At 34.7% G+C, this 19,344-nt stretch overlaps 1 protein-coding gene across 8 annotated transcripts in view; it reads left to right on the top strand.

Moving 5' to 3' along the window:
- Positions 1-19,344, top strand: part of ATP8A1 (ATPase phospholipid transporting 8A1) — a 105,950-nt gene that overhangs the window by 28,937 nt on the left and 57,669 nt on the right. For 5 of the 8 annotated variants that reach the window (XM_068188961.1, XM_068188960.1, XM_068188966.1 and 2 more), the window contains 8 exons: positions 2,000-2,127; positions 4,781-4,858; positions 7,243-7,331; positions 7,864-7,908; positions 10,514-10,586; positions 12,586-12,691; positions 13,896-13,978; positions 14,144-14,193. In XM_068188961.1, the coding sequence (XP_068045062.1) occupies positions 2,000-2,127; positions 4,781-4,858; positions 7,243-7,331; positions 7,864-7,908; positions 10,514-10,586; positions 12,586-12,691; positions 13,896-13,978; positions 14,144-14,193 (652 nt within the window). The remainder of the gene's footprint in view (positions 1-1,999; positions 2,128-4,780; positions 4,859-7,242; positions 7,332-7,863; positions 7,909-10,513; positions 10,587-12,585; positions 12,692-13,895; positions 13,979-14,143; positions 14,194-19,344) is intronic. The other 3 variants (XM_068188963.1, XM_068188962.1, XM_068188968.1) reach the window with 1 other exon arrangement.

Here is a 19,344-nt window from a genome sequence, read left to right as displayed (position 1 = left end):
AAAATTTGCCTTACTGTGCCATCTGAGCTCTTGCTAAATTCAGGAAGGGCGAGATGATTTGTTTGTCACTACTTTTTTCAGGCACTCCATCTCTGCAGCTCATCAAGGTCTGCATCAGCATTCCAGTGGCATAAACAATCAGCTTCCTAGACATCAGACTGAAGCCTCTTTGAGCTGTTACCAATAGATTACACTTAAAGCTGCAGTGACTTTTCTGAATTTTTAAACTTGCTTGTCTTAGGAAATGATGCTGTAGCTTTATAATTTTTACAGGGCTTTAGCTAATCAATATCAGAACTTAATAGACTCCTCCTAGAGAAGATAAAAGAGACACAAGTTTCATCTAACATATTACACTGGGCAGCTGTAGGTAAGGGGGATGTGGGGCAGTGTGATGTTACACAGGCCTTCATGGCAGCATGCAACATACTGACAGAGTCTGACCCTCTGTGAGGAAACAGGATTTAAAAGAAGTTTTCAGAAATATATTTTGCAGTCAGTTATTCATATTTTCAGAATTTCTTAGGGCCCTTTTTACTTAGGCAGAGCCAGAACTGAAACAGAGCTCCTGAGTGCAAAGCTTCTGAATGTAGTTGACAAAGGGGGGTTTTGGTAAGTTCTTAAAGAAAAATCTTGCATTTATGATGAGCTTTGCTTCCCTTCTCTTGGGTGCTGAGAAAGAAACTTTTTTTTTTAATTAAGAAACTTAACTTTCATGTTTTCCTAGTGAGATAAGAAAAAGTGAACTAGTTCATAGAATATTGAAAATTTTGGGTAATATCAAAGAAGGGCATTAGATCCGCTTCATCTGTGCATTTTTCTTTTCTGGGAAATATAAAAGTTTTAAGGATATGGTGGCTGTTACATGGTTAGCACAGTAGTGAAGCAGCTCATAAATTGTTGTTTTTCCTGAAAAAGGAAACATGAAATAATGGCCATTGATATTTTGATTTGTGTGTTCTAAACGGATTGTCCATGTCAGTTTATTTTCTGATATTTGTCTCATGATTAAATGAAATTGTTCTGAGTTTTGTAAGGTATGTCCTTTAAGACAGTATTCAGCATGTAGTTGTTCTACATAGTTGTTCTTCATACCACATATGTAAGAAGAATTATAATTTATATGTAAATGCATTTTATACCCCTTTCTTCTTAGTTATTTTAATTTTTTAGCTCCCTCGTCTTTTAGGCAAGTACATCATTTGGTGGTGTAATTGATATTAATGAAAGTCTCCAAAACCTTTTTAGAGTAACAACCAAAACCACATTGGATAGGCAGGGGAGACCTATCTGAGGCTGATTTTCTTTGAGATATCTTAAATACAGCTAGGCAGCCTCCATCTTTTACCCTTTTGCAGTACTGCACAGCAGACTTTCCCATTCTCATTCTTTCTGAGGTGCTACTCTAGAGTTATCTTTAGAAGAAAAACCTAAAACTTTAAAGGAAAAAGTATTATAAAACTACTTGTTTTATATGTTAATATTCACATTTCCAGTTATTTAGAACTTTGACTAGAATCTCTAATTTCATATCTTCCTTTCATGGGGTGTGAATTTACCTCTTTCATAGCATTTTGCTCTGTTGAGGGAGAGTATATGATTGTGTGAAGATGGATTGAAAAAAAAATTCATTCCACTATATATTTCCCCTTTCAAAATATAAAACTATTACATTTTGAGTTTAGAACTTGGTTGCTTAAATTGATATTCCCAGATTTTGATCTTAAAATGTAGCAAAAGAGGGAATGGCTGGTAAGTTTGCTCTTCAGAAACTGGAGATGATTACAAAGATTGCTGAATTTGAGCTCCACTCTTATAATACAGATCCTTAACTCTGAGGAAGGTCTTATTTATAGGCAGTGATGCTGTAATTAATTCCAAAGATTCTTCTTAGAACACTTTAAAAATCAGCTGTTAATCCAATATTTTGAATATAGTACATATATGTACTTCTAACTACAGTCTCAAATATTTATTTGATTACTTTGTTTTTTGGCAGATGGTGGAGCAAGCAACTTTGGATTGAATTTCTTGACTTTTATCATTCTCTTCAATAATCTTATTCCAATCAGCTTGTTGGTTACACTTGAAGTTGTTAAGTTTATCCAGGCATATTTCATAAATTGGGTAAATATTATTTTTATAATACTGATTTCTAAAATAAAGTGGTTCACAAGTAAGTGAAATGATGGATTGCTTGTCTATGTGTACATTTTTTCAGACTTTTTCTAAATGCTGTTTATTTATTATTAGTGGAATCTGAGGAGGTAATAATAAATTATTTCATTTAGTGCTGTTATACCTGCACCAGATTGATTTTTGGAGCATGTTTGTTGTGATCCACTAATTGTGGAGGAGCAAAGTGAACCTTCTCTGGATTGCAGATAGAAACTTTAAGGTTCAAATATTCCCCAAAACATTATTAAAGCCAAACAAGTTTAAATGTTGATACCCAAAAATTGATACATTTTATTTAACAGTAAATGAGAAAGAAGGAAAAAGAAAAAGGGGATGGGGGGACGGGAAGATAGAGAGAAACAGATTAAATAGAAATATATCACCCCTCTGTGGGTCCCAACGATGTGTCATCGGTCCTCTCCATCTGTCTGGTCTTCTTGGTGATGAGGGTCTGCCTCCAAAAGGCATAGAATTCAATGGATTAATATTTAATTAACCAGCCTGGTTTGGGCCATGTGGAAACGTTCAGGGCAAGTTTGACACTGTCTCTGGCAAGACTGGATCGCTTGCATCATTTTGCATCATGTGCAGTGCTCTGAGGCAAGGCCTCAGGAATGAGTCTGGGGAGCACTTTGGAGGTCTTTGATGATTGTGACACCCCCTCAATTGCCCCTCACATGATTGTCCTGGGGATGTGGCTTTCCTGGGCTGCTGGGGGGCTGTTTCACAGCTGGGCCAGTTTGTGGGACAGAGGATGGGTGTTCACTACCTCTGACCAGAGGTTGCACCACACGCCCAAGGCCCTCCTTGTCCTCCACCCTTGGTGGGGAAGGAGTCTGTGCAAACCTGGCAGCAGGAGATAAGATTGGGAGCTGTGGCCTCCACCCAGCCCATAGCTAGGGAGCGATGATTTTTGGGACAGCTGCTGGGTTTGGCTCTCCAGTGGATGCTCTCCCAGCCTTATCTGTTTCTTCCCAGACCTGAGATGATTGAACAAAAGTGTCACTTTATCTTATCTCAGGTTCTTTTAGGCAGCTTAACTCACAGTCCAAGGTTTCATTCAGGGGGCCCATTCAAGGTGGGCTTTGGTGCTTGCAGCTTTTCATATCAATGTTTAAGCCATGAACTGTAATATTTCAGTCTCTTGACAGTGTTTTTCTGCTTTTTTACTTTCTCAGTATTGATATTCGGGTGTTCATTCTGAATTTTATTCAGAATGATCAGAAGAATGTGTTTTGCAGCACTGGAGAGTTCTGTCCAATTTCATATTTTCTTCCCAGACTTTGGCATTTTGCTTTGGCATTTTGCTTATTTTTTTTTTTCCAAGCAGAACCCTAGTTTAATGGAGTGGGGTTTATTATACAAAGGCAGTGTCTGCTAGTATTATCCCTTATGAAATATATAAAGATCATTTTGACATCTTTTAATTTTTTTTCTTAATGAATTAGTGGGGAAAATGAAGGGCTTATTCTGAGGTGGGAGTGAGCTATTTTCCTTAAAGCCATGCAAACATGCCTTCCATTTTTCCATTTTTTTTCCAAATCTAAATTTATCATAGCATTCTGAACTCTTTAACCCGATTCCTTGATCAAATACGTGAAATAGATTTGTGTGTGTGAGATATGTTATGGAGATACAGGTAAGAATGCATGTGAAGTAGCAGTGAAGCATATGCTTTATTTTAAAAGATAAATACTTTTGTGAGCAGTCAGCTGGTTTTGATTTCTTAAGGGTTTTCTTTTGTGCTGTAAAACAAACTGTTAACAAATTGGAGAATAAAGTGAAATTCTTCCTTAATTGTCTGTATTTTAAAATAAATATTCAACAAAGACACATCTTGAATGTGTAGATTGCCACTGTTTATACAGGAAATCAGAAAGGTCATTGTAACATTTCCTCCTGCCCCAGTTTCTCATTATGAGGGATTAGTTGCCTTTAATTTATCCAAATCTGTGACTCTGGACAGTTATCTAAGTAATATTTCTCTTTGTGTGTAGATTATATTTGTATGTATGTATTATAGTGTAGATTATATTTGTATGGAGAAGCTGGTCATCTGCAATCTGTTGCACTATGTTACCATGTTTGACAATGTTTTAATCTTTTACTGTATTTAAAAACAAAATCTGATGTTTATTTAACAAGTAAGAGGAAAAGAACTCACACAATATGAATTGTATCTTATGTTTATTGTGTACTCTAAAATTTATCTTCATGTTTTTATCTCAAGATATATTTATCTTGCTATTTTGAAATGACTGGTTGTACATACAATAGAAATAGGTAAGACCCACTTCTCCCTAAGAGTCATTCCTGCTTGTTGCTCATGTCATTTTAAATGTGTGGGTCAACATTTTTTCAATAATACTGATCACTAGAAATAATCTCAGCAAAATCACCCATGAGAAAATCTTACTTCTTCTGGGGACTCTTGGAAGTGATCTGACAGTGTCTGTGGCTTCCCATGTTGAAACAATCTTAGGTAGATCTATTCATGTGTGGTCTTTTCTTCTACACTTAACTGTTCTATTTATGTGCTAGATTTTTTGTAGAGAAGTTCTGGAAGACTGATCTTTAAATATATGTACTTTTTGATCCTTAGGACATAGACATGCACTATGAACCTACAGACACTGCTGCAATGGCTCGTACTTCCAATCTCAATGAAGAACTTGGACAGGTAGATAAAAGAATTACTGATTCTCACTCTGTATTGAAATTATTCATGTGAGGATTTATTTCAAAAAATACATACTCTAGACTTACTTGCTTATTTCTATTCTCTTTGTTTTGTCAGATATTTTTAAAAATACTTTGCAGTATCAGTGAATTAAAACCAGTACTACATGAACAATTTCTGTGTCAATGTGTTTGTGGTAATCACAAAAGATTGAAGTGTATCAATAAAGTTACAAAATCAAAGGAATTTTGAGCATTAGGACTGTCTGTGGCATAAAATTTAGTCTCAGTATATACATTTATGATAGTGTGTCTTCAGTATGACGTTTTTTTTCACATGCTCTGCATTCCTCAGAAGTGACAGCGAGTATCTTAGGGTTGAATCAGTTCTATACACGTCTTCTTTTCTTGCCACTAAAGACTGGAAGCCGTGAATGGAATGGGGGCCGAATTAAACCTGGAAATTTGGGGTTAATTCTTTGTGTTTTGGGAGTTCTCTTTTAATACTGTAAAATCAGTTCAACTTTTCACAAGATATCACTTGTTATGTGTTGTTCATAATTAGGAAGTATGACTTAGTACAAGTGTGCCTGGGGCAGAGGGTATGCTTCTAGAAGAACTACACATGGTATTTCTTCTTTCAGTCAATTGTATTTGCAGACTGGCTTTAAAAACATGCTGAACTTTCTGGTACACTGGTGGTGAGCAACTCTTGTCGTGGAAAATAAATTACATGTTCATTTAATTGAATTGTATTATGAACACAAGTATGCATGTTCTTGCATTTCCTAACCTAGACGTTCTCATAACTAATTCTTTACTTTATTGCATGGGCATGTAAAAGCTGTCTCAAGCTTTCCAAAACCAATAAATAATAGCTTCATTTTAGCATATAGTAAAGCAGTCTTAGGGAGTAATACATAAGACATGTGCCTTTTGGAAAAAGTGGTTCATGGTTAACATGTTCTATGACTGGTCTACATAGAGGACTACAGAGCCTTTGCCTGCTGGGTTTAACATGTATGTGGAGCAAATTTTGTTATTTTCCTGGCTTTGAAGGGGAGCACAAGCTCCTCTAGAGGGGAAGAGGCTTTGTTGAATCTTAGCTTTCATTCTGCTTCATTTTAATACTATCTGTTTTTTCTATCTCTGCAGCTAGTTTGTTATTCACATTCCCAGACACATTCTTTCCTTTTGACTTCTGTAGTTTTTGTCTTCATTTCTTTGGATTCTCATCAAATTATTCTTCACCATCAAGAGCTAGTCAGGCTTCTTGGGATCTCCACTTTCACTTTTTCGACAGATTCTTAATTTGAGCAGATTTCTTTACAGAGACCAAAGGACTCTACTAAAAAGAGCGAGTTTCTTCTTTGAAGTAAATGAGGATTGCACATAATGAAGAGATTTCTCCCAAGAGATCTTAAGGTTTTAAGAAAGGCAAAACTTTGGTGTTGGGTAAAAAAGGTTGACTTTTTTTAGCTGCAATTCCCACTTTCCTATTGTGCCCACACACAAAAAAAATACACAATTTGCAGCATAAACTTGACACAGAAAGATTCCTTCTAACTGCTGATTTGGCTAAGGCATAGTTCCTCAGAAACATTTTTACTAATACATAGCTGTCTTAGTCCCAGGTATAATGTAGTTAATTCCTAATTAAGAATACTTGGATTTTTTTAAATTAGAAGTAAATTTTAATGGATTGAAGTTTACCTGTGACTCACAGAACTTTTGTTTCATCACAGATGACCTCATTTCTTCATATATTAACGTTTTTCATAAGATCAGGATAAAACAAAACTTTAAACTATTAACAGGTTCATGTACTTCAGCTTTGAATTTTAAAATGCTTTACCTAGTAGTTTCTGGAATGCCAGGGGAATAGAAGATGTAGAGTAGATAGAAAGGAATGTATTTTTCCTTTTCCTGTAATTTGGTATTTCCGAACTGTTGTGTTTTACTAACATTTTGGCTTTAAGAAGATATTTCCACATCAAAAAGTTTGGTTTAGAAATGCATATAGATACTTTTCTTACCATATTGCTTTCTGCCTGAAGTGTAATGTTTTACTGGCAAAGTCATTAGTCTTCACAAGTTTCTTGCTCTTCAGCAAACTGTAGAGTGAGAGATGGTTAATTACACCACTGTGCACTGAAGAAAGTTTAAGTTTCTTGACATCTCAGTTGATTGATTTCTTTGGAAATGGGTATGAAGGCTGTGTATCTGCCATGTTTATGTATTGTTTTTGTTGTTGGATTTTTTCCTATAAACTATGAAAATTGCCGAACAAGTAAAAATATTTCATATGTTGATAGTAATGAATTGTACTAGATATGTCACTAACTGTTGAATGTTGATGTATAATGGATTTTATCATTCATTTAGGTCAAATACATATTTTCTGACAAAACGGGTACCCTGACATGCAATGTCATGCAATTTAAGAAGTGTACAGTAGCAGGAATTGCATATGGGTAGGTATTTTTATATATTACTTCATCTTTGTGCGTCTGCCTGTCCATATGTACTCATGCATTAATACTGTAGTTAAAATAAACTTACACCTAAAAATTTCTACAACTCAGTAAGCTTTTTTTTACTATAAAATGTTACTTATAAGAGACAGCATCACTTCTGTCATGACATCTTTTTTTTTGCAAAGAGGAACAAAAATAGAGTTGAGATACCACAGGCTTTCTGCTGTAAGGCAACTTCAGTATGCATGGTTTTGCCATCATTTACTCTGTTTAATGTTGTTACAAACAAAAGCCTGAAGGAGACTTGCAAAAAACTGGTTTGTTATAGTTTATGAAGTCTTAATAGAAAGACCATATTTTTGCAATTATCATTGCAATCTAGGCATTAGTAAAATAGTTGCAAAGCAGGGTTTTTTTGGTAATTTTGTTTTATTGACTAACTACTTTTTTTTAACACGTGATCCAATTTTTTAGCATTTGTGATTCTTTCTCCTCTCCCTGTTCTATTTTTCCCTTGCTTCTTGTGCAGCCATTGCCCTGAGCCTGAGGATTATAGTGTTCCTTCAGATGATTGGTAAGCTCTAAAAATCATTTAGCTTCTGCTGTTTCTTGAAGATTCAAGTTTAAAACTACTGAGCGATATATTTAGAGATGGAGCTAAATGTGAGACAGTTTACTGCTCAGAAGTTAATTCAGCATTGAATTCACACAGACTGACCATCTTGCACAAAGTTATACCATCCAAATTCTATGGTATTAGGTTGCAGGCTCTGGAATAGAATCTCTAAGTGTGTCCCTAAAATATAGTGCAGTCATTATACTGACAGTCCTGGTGCAATTCAAAATTATTATTGGAGAGAAAGTTTTATCTTTTATTATATATCTGGTACGATGGTAACTTTTAATCACACTTTTCTACTGGTAGTCAGTAATATGTTAGTAATAATCAATGATATGTTTAGGGAAAAAATCCATATTTGAGAGTGAAAAATATGTTATTGTTGGTATTTTACTTCCTCCAGATAGTTTTAGAATATTAGCACTATGTAGTTCTTAACTGGAACTGAGATTAGAGCACCCAAATACACTTGGGACTAATATTAATGTCATAATGGGGACTTCAGGAAAGAAAAGTCCTGGCTTACTTTCTGCTGTCATCTACATGAAGCCTTGTGCTTCTTCATCATACCTTCTTAGACTAAATATTTGCAATACCATTCAAAGTAAGCTCAGATACATCAGGGGGAAAATGTCATTTACAGTCTTTAAATTATCACTATTTTATTTGTTGAAAGTGACAACAAGGCAATGTCACACAAAATTGGAATATGTTGTCATCTTTTGTTGAAAACATTTGAAGGGAAAAAAATCTTTACTAGATTAGAATTAATAATTCTTTGTTTAGGAAAAAAACCAAAGCCAGAAAAATTCCTCCTGCAACACATAAAATATAGTACACATGCATACCTCAAAATCTTACCTGACCTGAATATCATTTGATGTAGAAGGAAAATGTTTCCTGAAGATGCATAAGTTTGCTTAACTCTATACAAGTAATTTCATTAAAACAATGCAGTGCTTACATGAAATTAAGCATGCTTGCTCATAAGCCATTAATGAAAAAAGACTTGTTGTGAATAAATATTTATTCACATAAATATCTTTATGAACACATCTGACATGGATAACTGATATCTGAACAGTAGTTAAAAAAAAAAACAACCCAAACCTTATAGGCAAAGAATATATTAGAAATACTTAGAAAATATGATACTTGAAATTTCTTCGTGTTTAAATCTATTGCAATTAATAAAATCTCTTTGTGCCAGTAACATTTCTAGCCCTAACATGACTAATATACTAAATCCCAAATCTTTTATATCTTTTTTGTTTTGTATTAGAGAGAATTTTTTCCACTTCATTAAAACTTACACCTGCAAATATTTTTCTGTATTTTAGCACTGAGAATCTGTAAAATTTATATCAGAAAGCTTTAAGCAAACAAAACTTAAAGCTTAGACTCTAAACAAATATAATGTGTCTGAAGGTATTACTATTTGGCACTTCAAGATCTATTTGCCTTGCATTCAAAAAATAAGTCTTGGTGAAGAAGAATGCTTCAAATTTTTCACTGTAATTAGAAAGTTAGAAAAGTAGTCCTTGCATGGCAGGGGAGAGAACAGAGGAGGTTCTGCATTTTATATTTCTCCATGGTAGTTGCTGCAGGACTAAAGCAGTTCACTTTAGGTTTTCATAGACAGTCTTTAGGCTGCCTTTAATGTATATGGCTTATTCTTCAACTTAAATCACCAAATGTGTTTATTCTTTTGTAAGATTTTGTAATTCAAAGCAAGACCCAAATTAAATGAGAAAAAAAAATTTCCTTCAACTGGATTCACTTTTCAGCACTGTTTTGTTTCACTCAAATTCAAAGTCATGTAGATTGTCTTAATACTTAGCTGTAGTATTAAGACTGCAGCTGTAGTCAGCTGCAGTAACAAATCTTCCCAGAAGTATCTACATATTTGAGCTCTCACATTCAGCCAGAATATTTGTGCAATTTGGGAGATGTTAGTGTATGACTTTATTTCTCTAGAACCATCTCCTCCTTGCATCCCTTAAGTCCATACTTCACCACTGTTGTGTCTTCTTTATCTTTCAATTTCATATTCATATGTTCCTTTTTGATCATAAGCAATAAAAAACAAATCCTCTGCATGCAGATTTCTCTGATGTCTGAACTCATTTGTTTAGCTCTTTAGATACCAGACTTGCTTTTCTGCAGACATTTAGAAACTTATACCAAAACTGCTAATTTCTTGATGACCTGTCATCTCTTTGGGCATATATATATTTTGTGTCCCTTCTATAATCTCATTCTAGAGATCAGAAGACAAGAAGCCTCAGTTTTACATTGTGGATATATTTTTACTTCATCTTTCATTACCTGAATTCAGCAGAAAGACTGGATTTAAGTGTATTTATATAAACCAAGGTTTCTTTAAATTAAATAAACTTTGGAAAAGTGAGACAAGTACCTTTTCAATTCTTTTTCTCACAATTCATAATTGCAGCCTTTATTGTAACAGCTATAGCCCAAAACGTGTGTTTGGATGATTTGTATATAAACTGTTAAAATCATGCTAAGAGTGATCTCTTTTTTACTCAATTAATTCTAGGCAAGGCCCACAAAATGGAGAAGAAAAAACATTTAGTGATGTATCATTATTGGAGAATCTTCAAAACAACCATGTAAGTTATATAGAAACAATTATCATTGTTTTGTGAGATGAAGCCATTGCTTCCAGTAAATCAAAAGATCACATCTTTTAAGGGAAAACAAATAAATTGTATATTTGTACAAAATCAGCATGAGCTCATGAATACTTTTGTAATTGTTGCTGATATATGTTAATTAGATCAAACCCTTATTTTCTCCCCTCCTTTTTTGTTCTGATACTATGGTTCAGATGTTACAAGTTGGAAGTAGTCTTGTGTTCTTTTTCCTCTGGGTGTTTCACTGGTACTCCTGCTGTTCAGACGCTGTCATGACATCCATTAAAGCTTTCAGGATAAGCCAAGTGGACTTACATCCTGACATGACTTACCTGGGCTTGGACAGGAGTCAGGAGTTAACTGCATGCATTGGGTTTCTGTGCATGCTTCCATAAGGTTACATCTTCAGATGATGAAATGAAGGAGGCATTTTGGAGACTTATATTTGCCCCAAAAAGACAATACGTTTCTCAGGAAAATAACAAGTTATTTATTATCTGATTAAGAAATAGTACCATCATTACCACTTTCTGCTTTTTGTTTGTACAAGAGATTTTTTTTTACCTAGTCATAAACCACACCTACTTTAAACAGTGTAACTGTTCTCTTTTTGAAGAGTTAAAGTAAGTTGCTCTTTTCTTTACTTACATTTTGTCCTTGCAGGAGGCTAGTTCCAGTTTAACTGACAGAGAGTGAAGCATCTTTTTCTTACCAGTGGGGCAGTCTTTAATGGTAGACATCTGAGAACAATTCTCAAGTGTATCTAAAGCAAAGGGGTCTCTTATACTTACCTGCACAGGCCATTTATATTTACAGTGCTAGTAACAGGGAGAGTGGCATAGTTGGAAAGAGGCATCAGCTATTACTGCTGTTCCTGAAGTGTCCTTGGTGTGCAATTGTTGAATCTTCAAAGTTTCTGGTAGATATGTAGTATTAAGTATATATAGTATGAGCATGCTATAAAAATGTGTTTGTATGCATCTTAAAAATTCAGGTACACTTTCAAAGCGAGGTTTCAACACTGTATTTTAAATATATTCTGAAGTGCATTGGAAAAGAATTTGTAATTCAGCTTTCTGAATGCATCTTAGAGGATCTGGGAAAGGAGAATCTCCATCAGTGGAAGAGAATAAGAACCTGTTCCCATTAGTGTTTCTGCACTACAGAATTAAATTCGGTTTTCAGAGATTATTGTATTTTGTGGAGTAATTGTAATGTTATTCTTATTCTACTACAAATCTGAAATACCATAAGTATGCTACAAGAAACCCTCAGCTGAGGTGGCAGCTGCTTTGAGCTTTCTTACAGGGATTGCTGGGGTTTCTTTTAAACCAGTCAGTTCATTCATTTTACAAATGCCAGCTGTAGAAATAAGGTTCTTAGGTGTATTTGACAAGTCCAATCAACTATTCTACTTATATGTTTCATTTCCTCTCTTTTGGCTAAATAATTTTAAATTGTTTCCACTTTTTACACTTTGAAGTGCCTGATATATTCATTTTTAAAAGCAGTCTGATCTTGCAACATTTTCAATGTAATTTTTGTTTGCTACATCTTTCTAAAGGTTCTCAAAAAGTGTTGTCAAATACAGTACAAGACAAAAGTTAAAGACTATTTTTTAGTTAAAATGACAATATCCAAAGAGATTTCTGTGAATAAAGTAAAATTCTTTCAATACATCATTCATACTTACCTTCCTTAAAAAGTAATTATTTGAACTGTTCCATGTTTCTGGTTATCTAATTTTGATTGTTATGATAGCAAATGCCACTAAATTCTATTTATATAATCAGTATGTAAGTACAGCAGAAAGAAGTTATCCTGCATGCTGGAATTAGTTTACAGATAGTATTTAAAGAAAAGAGGTACCTTTCATTAAATTTTTGTGGGCTATTTTATGTCTAGATCTATTATTACATTTTGGTTGTTTATTGCTTAAATTATTAATCACACTCTGATCTATTTTTTTTCTTAGCCAACTGCACCTATAATATGTGAGTTCTTGACAATGATGGCAGTGTGTCATACAGCAGTTCCAGAAAGAGAAGGTGATAAAATTATATATCAAGCAGCATCTCCAGGTGAGAGTCAAATAACTCAGTGAATAAATTCTATCAACTCAACAAGCAGATTTTACTCAGTTTATTGTTTTTGAAGAATCTTCCAAAATTAAAAAAACCCCAAACTTATCCCTCAAAAAATAATTTGTATCAGCTAAAATCAGTTTTGTAAAAAAGGATTTAGACTTTTAAATTTTTCATTAGAAAATACATTTGAATGTTATGTGGATTATGTAAGGGCAAAGAATCAGTAACCATACAGCACTGCTCAGGTGTTGTCAGATTGCTGTGGAGTTCTAAAGGAAGTGCTCAGAAGTAAATAAAAATCAAATCAGGATAAAAAATTCATGTCCTTGTTTATTCTATGAGCCTATTCTGTACTTGATAACCATAATACTGATTTAAAACAGAGACTGTGTAATCAAAACAAACGTTTTTAATAGGAGAGAAGTTGTGATAAATTCTGTTAAGGATTGAGAAAAGATTATTGTGCAAAAGGTCTGTTTCAAGCCCATTGTGGTTCATAGACAATTTTTGAAATCAGGAAATGATAAGCAAGGCAGAATGATTAAAATACGCTCAGCACTGCTGAGCTAATGTGCTACAATTTATGATGGGAAAAATTACCTCAAGTGCAGAGGTTCTTCCTTGACTCCCCAGCTTCTAGGTGGCTACTTCGGTGAATCCTGTCCTTCAACAGCTGAAAGACAAGGGCAGAAGTAAATAAATAAAATAAAGTTAACTGGGTCATGGCAGTGTTTTACAGGGCATTGCAAACAAACTCCATTCTGACATCCTGAGCCACTTGGAGACAACTGTTGACTGTTGGAGCTGTGGTTGCTGGTTTCCTGAATGTAAACATTGAAGTTAACTGTTATTTCCAGCAATGACTTATCACTCTTCTCTTCCAAACCAGAACTTAAACAAAAAGCACTGGACATTGTCCAGTGACCTGAGGAAGGTGCTAACCTAGGTGCTTTGAAGAGGGTGCTCTCGTTACTGAGCTGAGAGGTGTGCTCCTTTCTGGGCTTATTTTCTCTGAACTGTTAACTCATTTCATCAGTTTTCACAGGAGAAACAAAGAGTTCTTTCCAGCACCGCGTTTAATCTTAAAATCCATAAAGGAAAAAGGAAGTGAAAAGTAGAAAAGCCTCGACTCTGTTGATTAAATCATGATTAACAGTTTTCTGGCACATTTGTAAAATAACTATTGAACTTGCCGCAGATGAAGGAGCATTGGTCAGAGCAGCCAGGAATCTTCATTTTGTATTCACTGGAAGGACACCTGACTCAGTAATCATTGAATCTGTAAGTACTTTGGAATAACATTATAATTTACTGTATTTGCTTATGCTTTAGTTTAAATAATCTGAACAACTGCATTATGATACATTTTTGTTGGTTTTGGTTCTTTTCCTTGAGATGTTTTCTTAATTCTTACCCTTCTGGTTTGTTTTTTTTTTTATTCTTCAGTTGGGACAGGAAGAGAGATATGAACTGCTAAATGTCCTGGAATTTACAAGGTAAATTTGTACTTGGTGTCTTTTTGTGAAAATACTTAGACACTTCTCTCATGGAAAAAAATGCTTGCATTTTTTAATTTATTTACAGGCAAAGTATACAGGTTGTGTAGCTTGTATCTGTGTAATATGTAACACATTATAGACAAAACAGAGTACATGATTAAGATTACACCTCCTGGTTTATTGTAAAACATTTTCAGAGGCTTTTATTTTTCTTGTTGTCTACATAGTGACTGATATTTTTCACTTTTGCCTTTGCTCAAAGATTAAGAAAACCTTTGATTTCAAAACTTTTAAAAATATGTGGAAAATAATATAGAAAAGTACTCAGACTTCTAAATGTATTTTTGAAAGCCCTGGCACCATATGATTTATTAAAAAGTAAGTGTATTTATCATGACTGATAAAATAAATGTTGCATTTGACTTTAAATACACTTGTATAGTTGTGGCTTGTTTAAATACTCTAGACTGAGTCTCATTATCTTCTGAGCAGCATCACTGTAGTGTTGACCCGTTGGTTTACTTGGGATTTGAGTTTATCACATCTTTTGCTTTCAGTAAAAAATTCGTGTTAAAGTTCTTGGATTTACAAATGTACCCATAAGAAATATGGATGCAGTTTCAGTTCTTGTGTAGAGCTATTTATATTTTATCTGTGTATGTTGTCTGTGTTCTAAATGTTTGTGTAGGTCTATTGCTTACTTTGGCACAGGATAAGGAAGAGATTTGCATGTAGATAAAGTTCCTTTTTTTCTTAAAATGATTCCTCATAATTGTGCCTGTGGAAAGTGATTGTTGTTTTCCTTCCTGTAGTATTATATTTCCCTTAAGCTTAGCTAAAAACAAACAAACAAACAAAAAAAAAGAACAAAACAAAACAAAAAGATAAAACAATCCAATGCATGAGAGACAGACTGAAAGACTGAAGATGTGTAAGTTGTGTGAAATCAGAGTAGTTACTAGCCTGTAGTTATAGTAATAGCAATAATAGTATGAAACAATGAAAGATTCAACAGAAAGTAATTTTTATAGTTTTGAATGTATTTTAATGTATGTTTGCAATTAATTTTTTTTTATATATTGTAGAGGACATATGTTATTTTTTTAAATTTATGTCATGATTTCTTTTTTTTTGCAGGCATTGCTTGCATATTAATTTTTTTGTAAGTTAGCAAGTTTGTAGTGCAAAGTGCATTGCTGTTAATTTGACTCCTGTGAAAGTTCATACTGTGTTTCTGGAGTAGCAGTGGAGGATAGCCACTTTTTTTCTGATTTTGTTCTTTTTCTTGATTTCATAGATTTTTTTAAGCTTCTGTGTAAGTATAAAATTGTCATTTTAACAGTGATACTTTATGGAGGTGGGAGAATTGCTTTTATTTCTCAACCTTTGGAGGTACAAGTTTTTTGGTGGATACTGATCCCAGAATATTGTTAAGTATTCCGTTTTTATAGATGTTTTTGTTCTTATTCTGCAATGTTTAGCTGTGCTTGGAATTGTCTTGTTGGAAGCACTAGAGGTCACCCGTGTTCCACAGCAAGAGAAGTTTTGGTTCCACAACAGCACTATTTGTATGGATAGGAGCATGTACCTTCAGAGCAGTAATCTGTTTTGAATAAACTGTTAAGAGTTTGCAGGTGTTCCAAGTTTTTCCCAGAAAAAACGCAAATTAATTCCTTGCCACTTTGCAGTACAGGCTAGATTAAGATTCTTCTGCAAGTAGAGTGCAACAACGTCAAGATTTGATATGACAGTCTTACAGAGAAGCATGTTACAGAAGTAAAACTTGTAGGAATACTTGGGAGACTCATCACTTCTGCTACTTCCTTTTTTGACTGATTACACTTGTGCCTGTGAAGAGAGAAGTAAACTTATACAACATAGTAATTATACTTTGTTCATGGTGAGGAGGTAGTTGTCAGTCTAACTGGCAGGTGAGCATACTAAAAATACTATACTGATAATTCTTCAAATTAGCAAATATTGTCTTAATAACTTGGTGCTGTGTTTACATATCCTCCAGTAGATGCCATAACTGCTGTGGTACCTTTGGTTCTAGGAAGTGAAGGGTTGTTGAGATTCTCTGCTGTTCAGGCCTCCCTGTACTGTTAGGGAAGGAATTGTGCAATGTTGTGCCTGTGCTTGTATTGTCACCTGGTGCTATAACAAATTGAAAAACTGCAGCTGTCTCTTGGCAACCCAAACCAACTCCTAGGATATGTGTCTGCAGGGCAGGGGAAGGCAAGTCACTGTCAGAGATCCAGAAGCATAGAAAATCTTGTTTGGTTTCATCCCTGTGCCAGCTACATGCACTATGTTTTCACCTGAGCCAGTTGTGAAATCGAGTAAGATTTTAAGTGTGCAATTCCTGATGTCATTAAGGGTAAGCAATGTCCACTATCAGTGCACAAATTGCACATCAGTCCTTGCATCAACATGTCATTTCTAGCAATGCTAATGAATGAGGTTTTGATTTGTATCTGCTTGTTTTCCTAGAGGAAAGAAATGCATTTTTAGCACCAGAATTAATTTCACTGGCAAGTATTGAGTACATATGTAGTAATAATATCTCAATATCTGAAGTATGTACTATCTGTTGATTTAGGGGCATATCTCCACAGCCTAGCAGAAATCATCTGTGATAGTTACAGTTTAAAGCTTCTTGTCTGAATTCCTGTATTTTTGATTTACCATGCCAATGTATTTACCAATGTATTTACTGATATAAATACCAATGTATTTGCCAATGTGTTATGTGTAATTCAAACCTTGATTAGTCGATTAGTCTCTCCTATGTGATTGGTTTCATGAGTAATCCACATTGTCTTAGCTGTTCTGCTGGGCAGACAGAAGGTATCCTAGAGCATTTGAGGCCTTACCTCCTCTTAATCATTCAGAGAGCTCCAGAATGCTCTGATTTTGTGACAGAAGACCTGATACTTTTAAAAGTAAAAAAAGAATGAGTGGCTGACAGAGGAGGTACCAAAACCTCTATAGCAGTGTTTGTTTTCTGTGGTTGTTTAATCTTAAATCCAGTCAGATTGTAGAGTTACTGGACCTGTCAAGAGCTGCTTGGCAAATCTTGTGACTGAGGGAAGTATTTCTGTCTCTTTAAGATGCTTCTGTCTATTTATAATCCCACTGCTACTCCTTGGGAATTACTACCTATTCTGCCTCTTTGTAACATCCCAAGGGGTTTCCCAGCCTGCAGGTCCATAGAGACCATGACAGTGTGTTTGCAGGATTCAATAGCACACAAGGACATGGGGGCTTTTGTTCCTGATTTTTCTTTAATTACAGATTATTAAAAATTACTGTTAGCAAAGGAATGTATACAAGCACACCCTGAGGATGATTTTCTTGGGGCTGGCTCTTAGAGAGGCTCCATGTTCAGTACAAGTAAGTCATTTGTGTGGGGCACAGACATACAGGAATGCAGGACACCACCACATTCAGCAGTCAGTAGATGCTGCTAATTTCTGTATTTCACTTTGGACAGCCAGTAGATGATGGTGTGTTCTTTTCTCCCAGACCAGATTTTATTTTCCCAGATTTTTGTCAACTCCTAATTTCTTATGCTATTTTCTCCCTTTTCCAGACAAAAAGTTCTAGTTACAGTTTTGTGCATATTGATGGAATCTCATGATGTCTCTCCAATTTCTGGGCTTGCAGACATTTTCTCTGTCACTATTTCAGCAAACATCTTCTCTTCAGTATTTTTCCTGTTGTAACCAGGTCATCTTTATGGCTGCTCACATTGCTTCTACAGAGAACAAGCAGAACAAAACAGTGGTCTCACAATGGCAGTTATTTGTAGTAGTGCAATTTAGTGGCTTACTGTAGTTCACCAGGAAGAGGAAATAAAACTGTCACTGCCATAAAAAGGTTCATAAAAAGTTAGAAGTCCTTAACAGTAACTCTTGGTCATTAGCTTTATTGCAGTTTTACTAAGAAAATTTATGTCAGTCAAGATTCACTATCTGTCTGTATAGCTAAAATTTCAGAATGCTACAGGAAGTCATTGGTTATTCTTTGATACATCTTCAGTAGAATAATATGCACCTCCACACAGGACTTCAAGGTTGCAATCTTCTGGTATTGCAAGACAAGTACAAAACTGCTGAGTTTTTACCTGTCAAGGGTAAATATATCAAATTATTGTTTTATACCCCCCCTAACCCACTGTAATTTCTTCACTATTTCTGAATTGAACATTCAGGCAACTGTAATGAATTCAAGTAGCAGAAGCTAGATAGTCTTGGCTGGAATCAATGTGGATCTGAGACTTGCTTTTATTTTAGGCAGCTTAACTGTAGTTTAGATGATCCTAATTTATCCAGTGTTGTCTAAGTAGATTCACAACTGGACACTGTCTAAAGCTTTTTGGAATTTTACTTATCTGAGGTTTAGAGGTGAAATGGAAAAGAAATTGCAGTAATGGCTTTGTCTGCTCTTTTGTGCAGTATTCACAGTAACAATGTTATTTAATATTGCTGTTCAGAAATTTTCACTTGAAGAAGAGTGCACACCCAGATGGAATTAGAAAATGTTCTCCTGAAGATACTCTTCAGCCCACTACTTCACCTATAATTATGAATTTATTTCCTTCAACTTTGTCCGCATTCCATTTACAGGATGTTTTCCATGGCAGTCTGAACTTCAGGAACCATTCATACAATAATGCTCTTTGATGATGTATAAATGGGATCCAGTTCCAACAGCAACCAAAATTGTTAAAGGACCATTTATTTCCATCTCTGTTTTACTGTGAACTGTTATATGAGAAGTGTTTTGTTCCCTGAATAGTTTCTGTAGATTTATTTATAAAGTTGAAATTTGAAAGACTTATGATATAAATACACATCTTGACAGGACATGATCTTGCACCTAAAGAATGCTTGTTGGCAAACCTCAAAGGGAAGAAGACAGAAAGCAGACCGTGACAGTCTTCTCCATGTTTTCTTCCAATTTCTACCTCAGTTATGAGGACAAAAAGAAAAAATAACTTGGATTTTATTAATAACTGAGAGCCAGAGAGTAGTTAAAATTAGTCCAGCTCTTAGCATACTGAAAATTTGCATGATAAACAAAACTCTGGGATAATAGTAATAGGATTGCTGTACATTGTATGAGCAACTCTGGCTGGCTGGG

Source organism: Anomalospiza imberbis, chromosome 4 (assembly GCF_031753505.1).
Source record: "Anomalospiza imberbis isolate Cuckoo-Finch-1a 21T00152 chromosome 4, ASM3175350v1, whole genome shotgun sequence".
Taxonomy (NCBI): domain Eukaryota; kingdom Metazoa; phylum Chordata; class Aves; order Passeriformes; family Viduidae; genus Anomalospiza; species Anomalospiza imberbis.
This window is presented reverse-complemented; position numbering and strand designations above follow the sequence as displayed.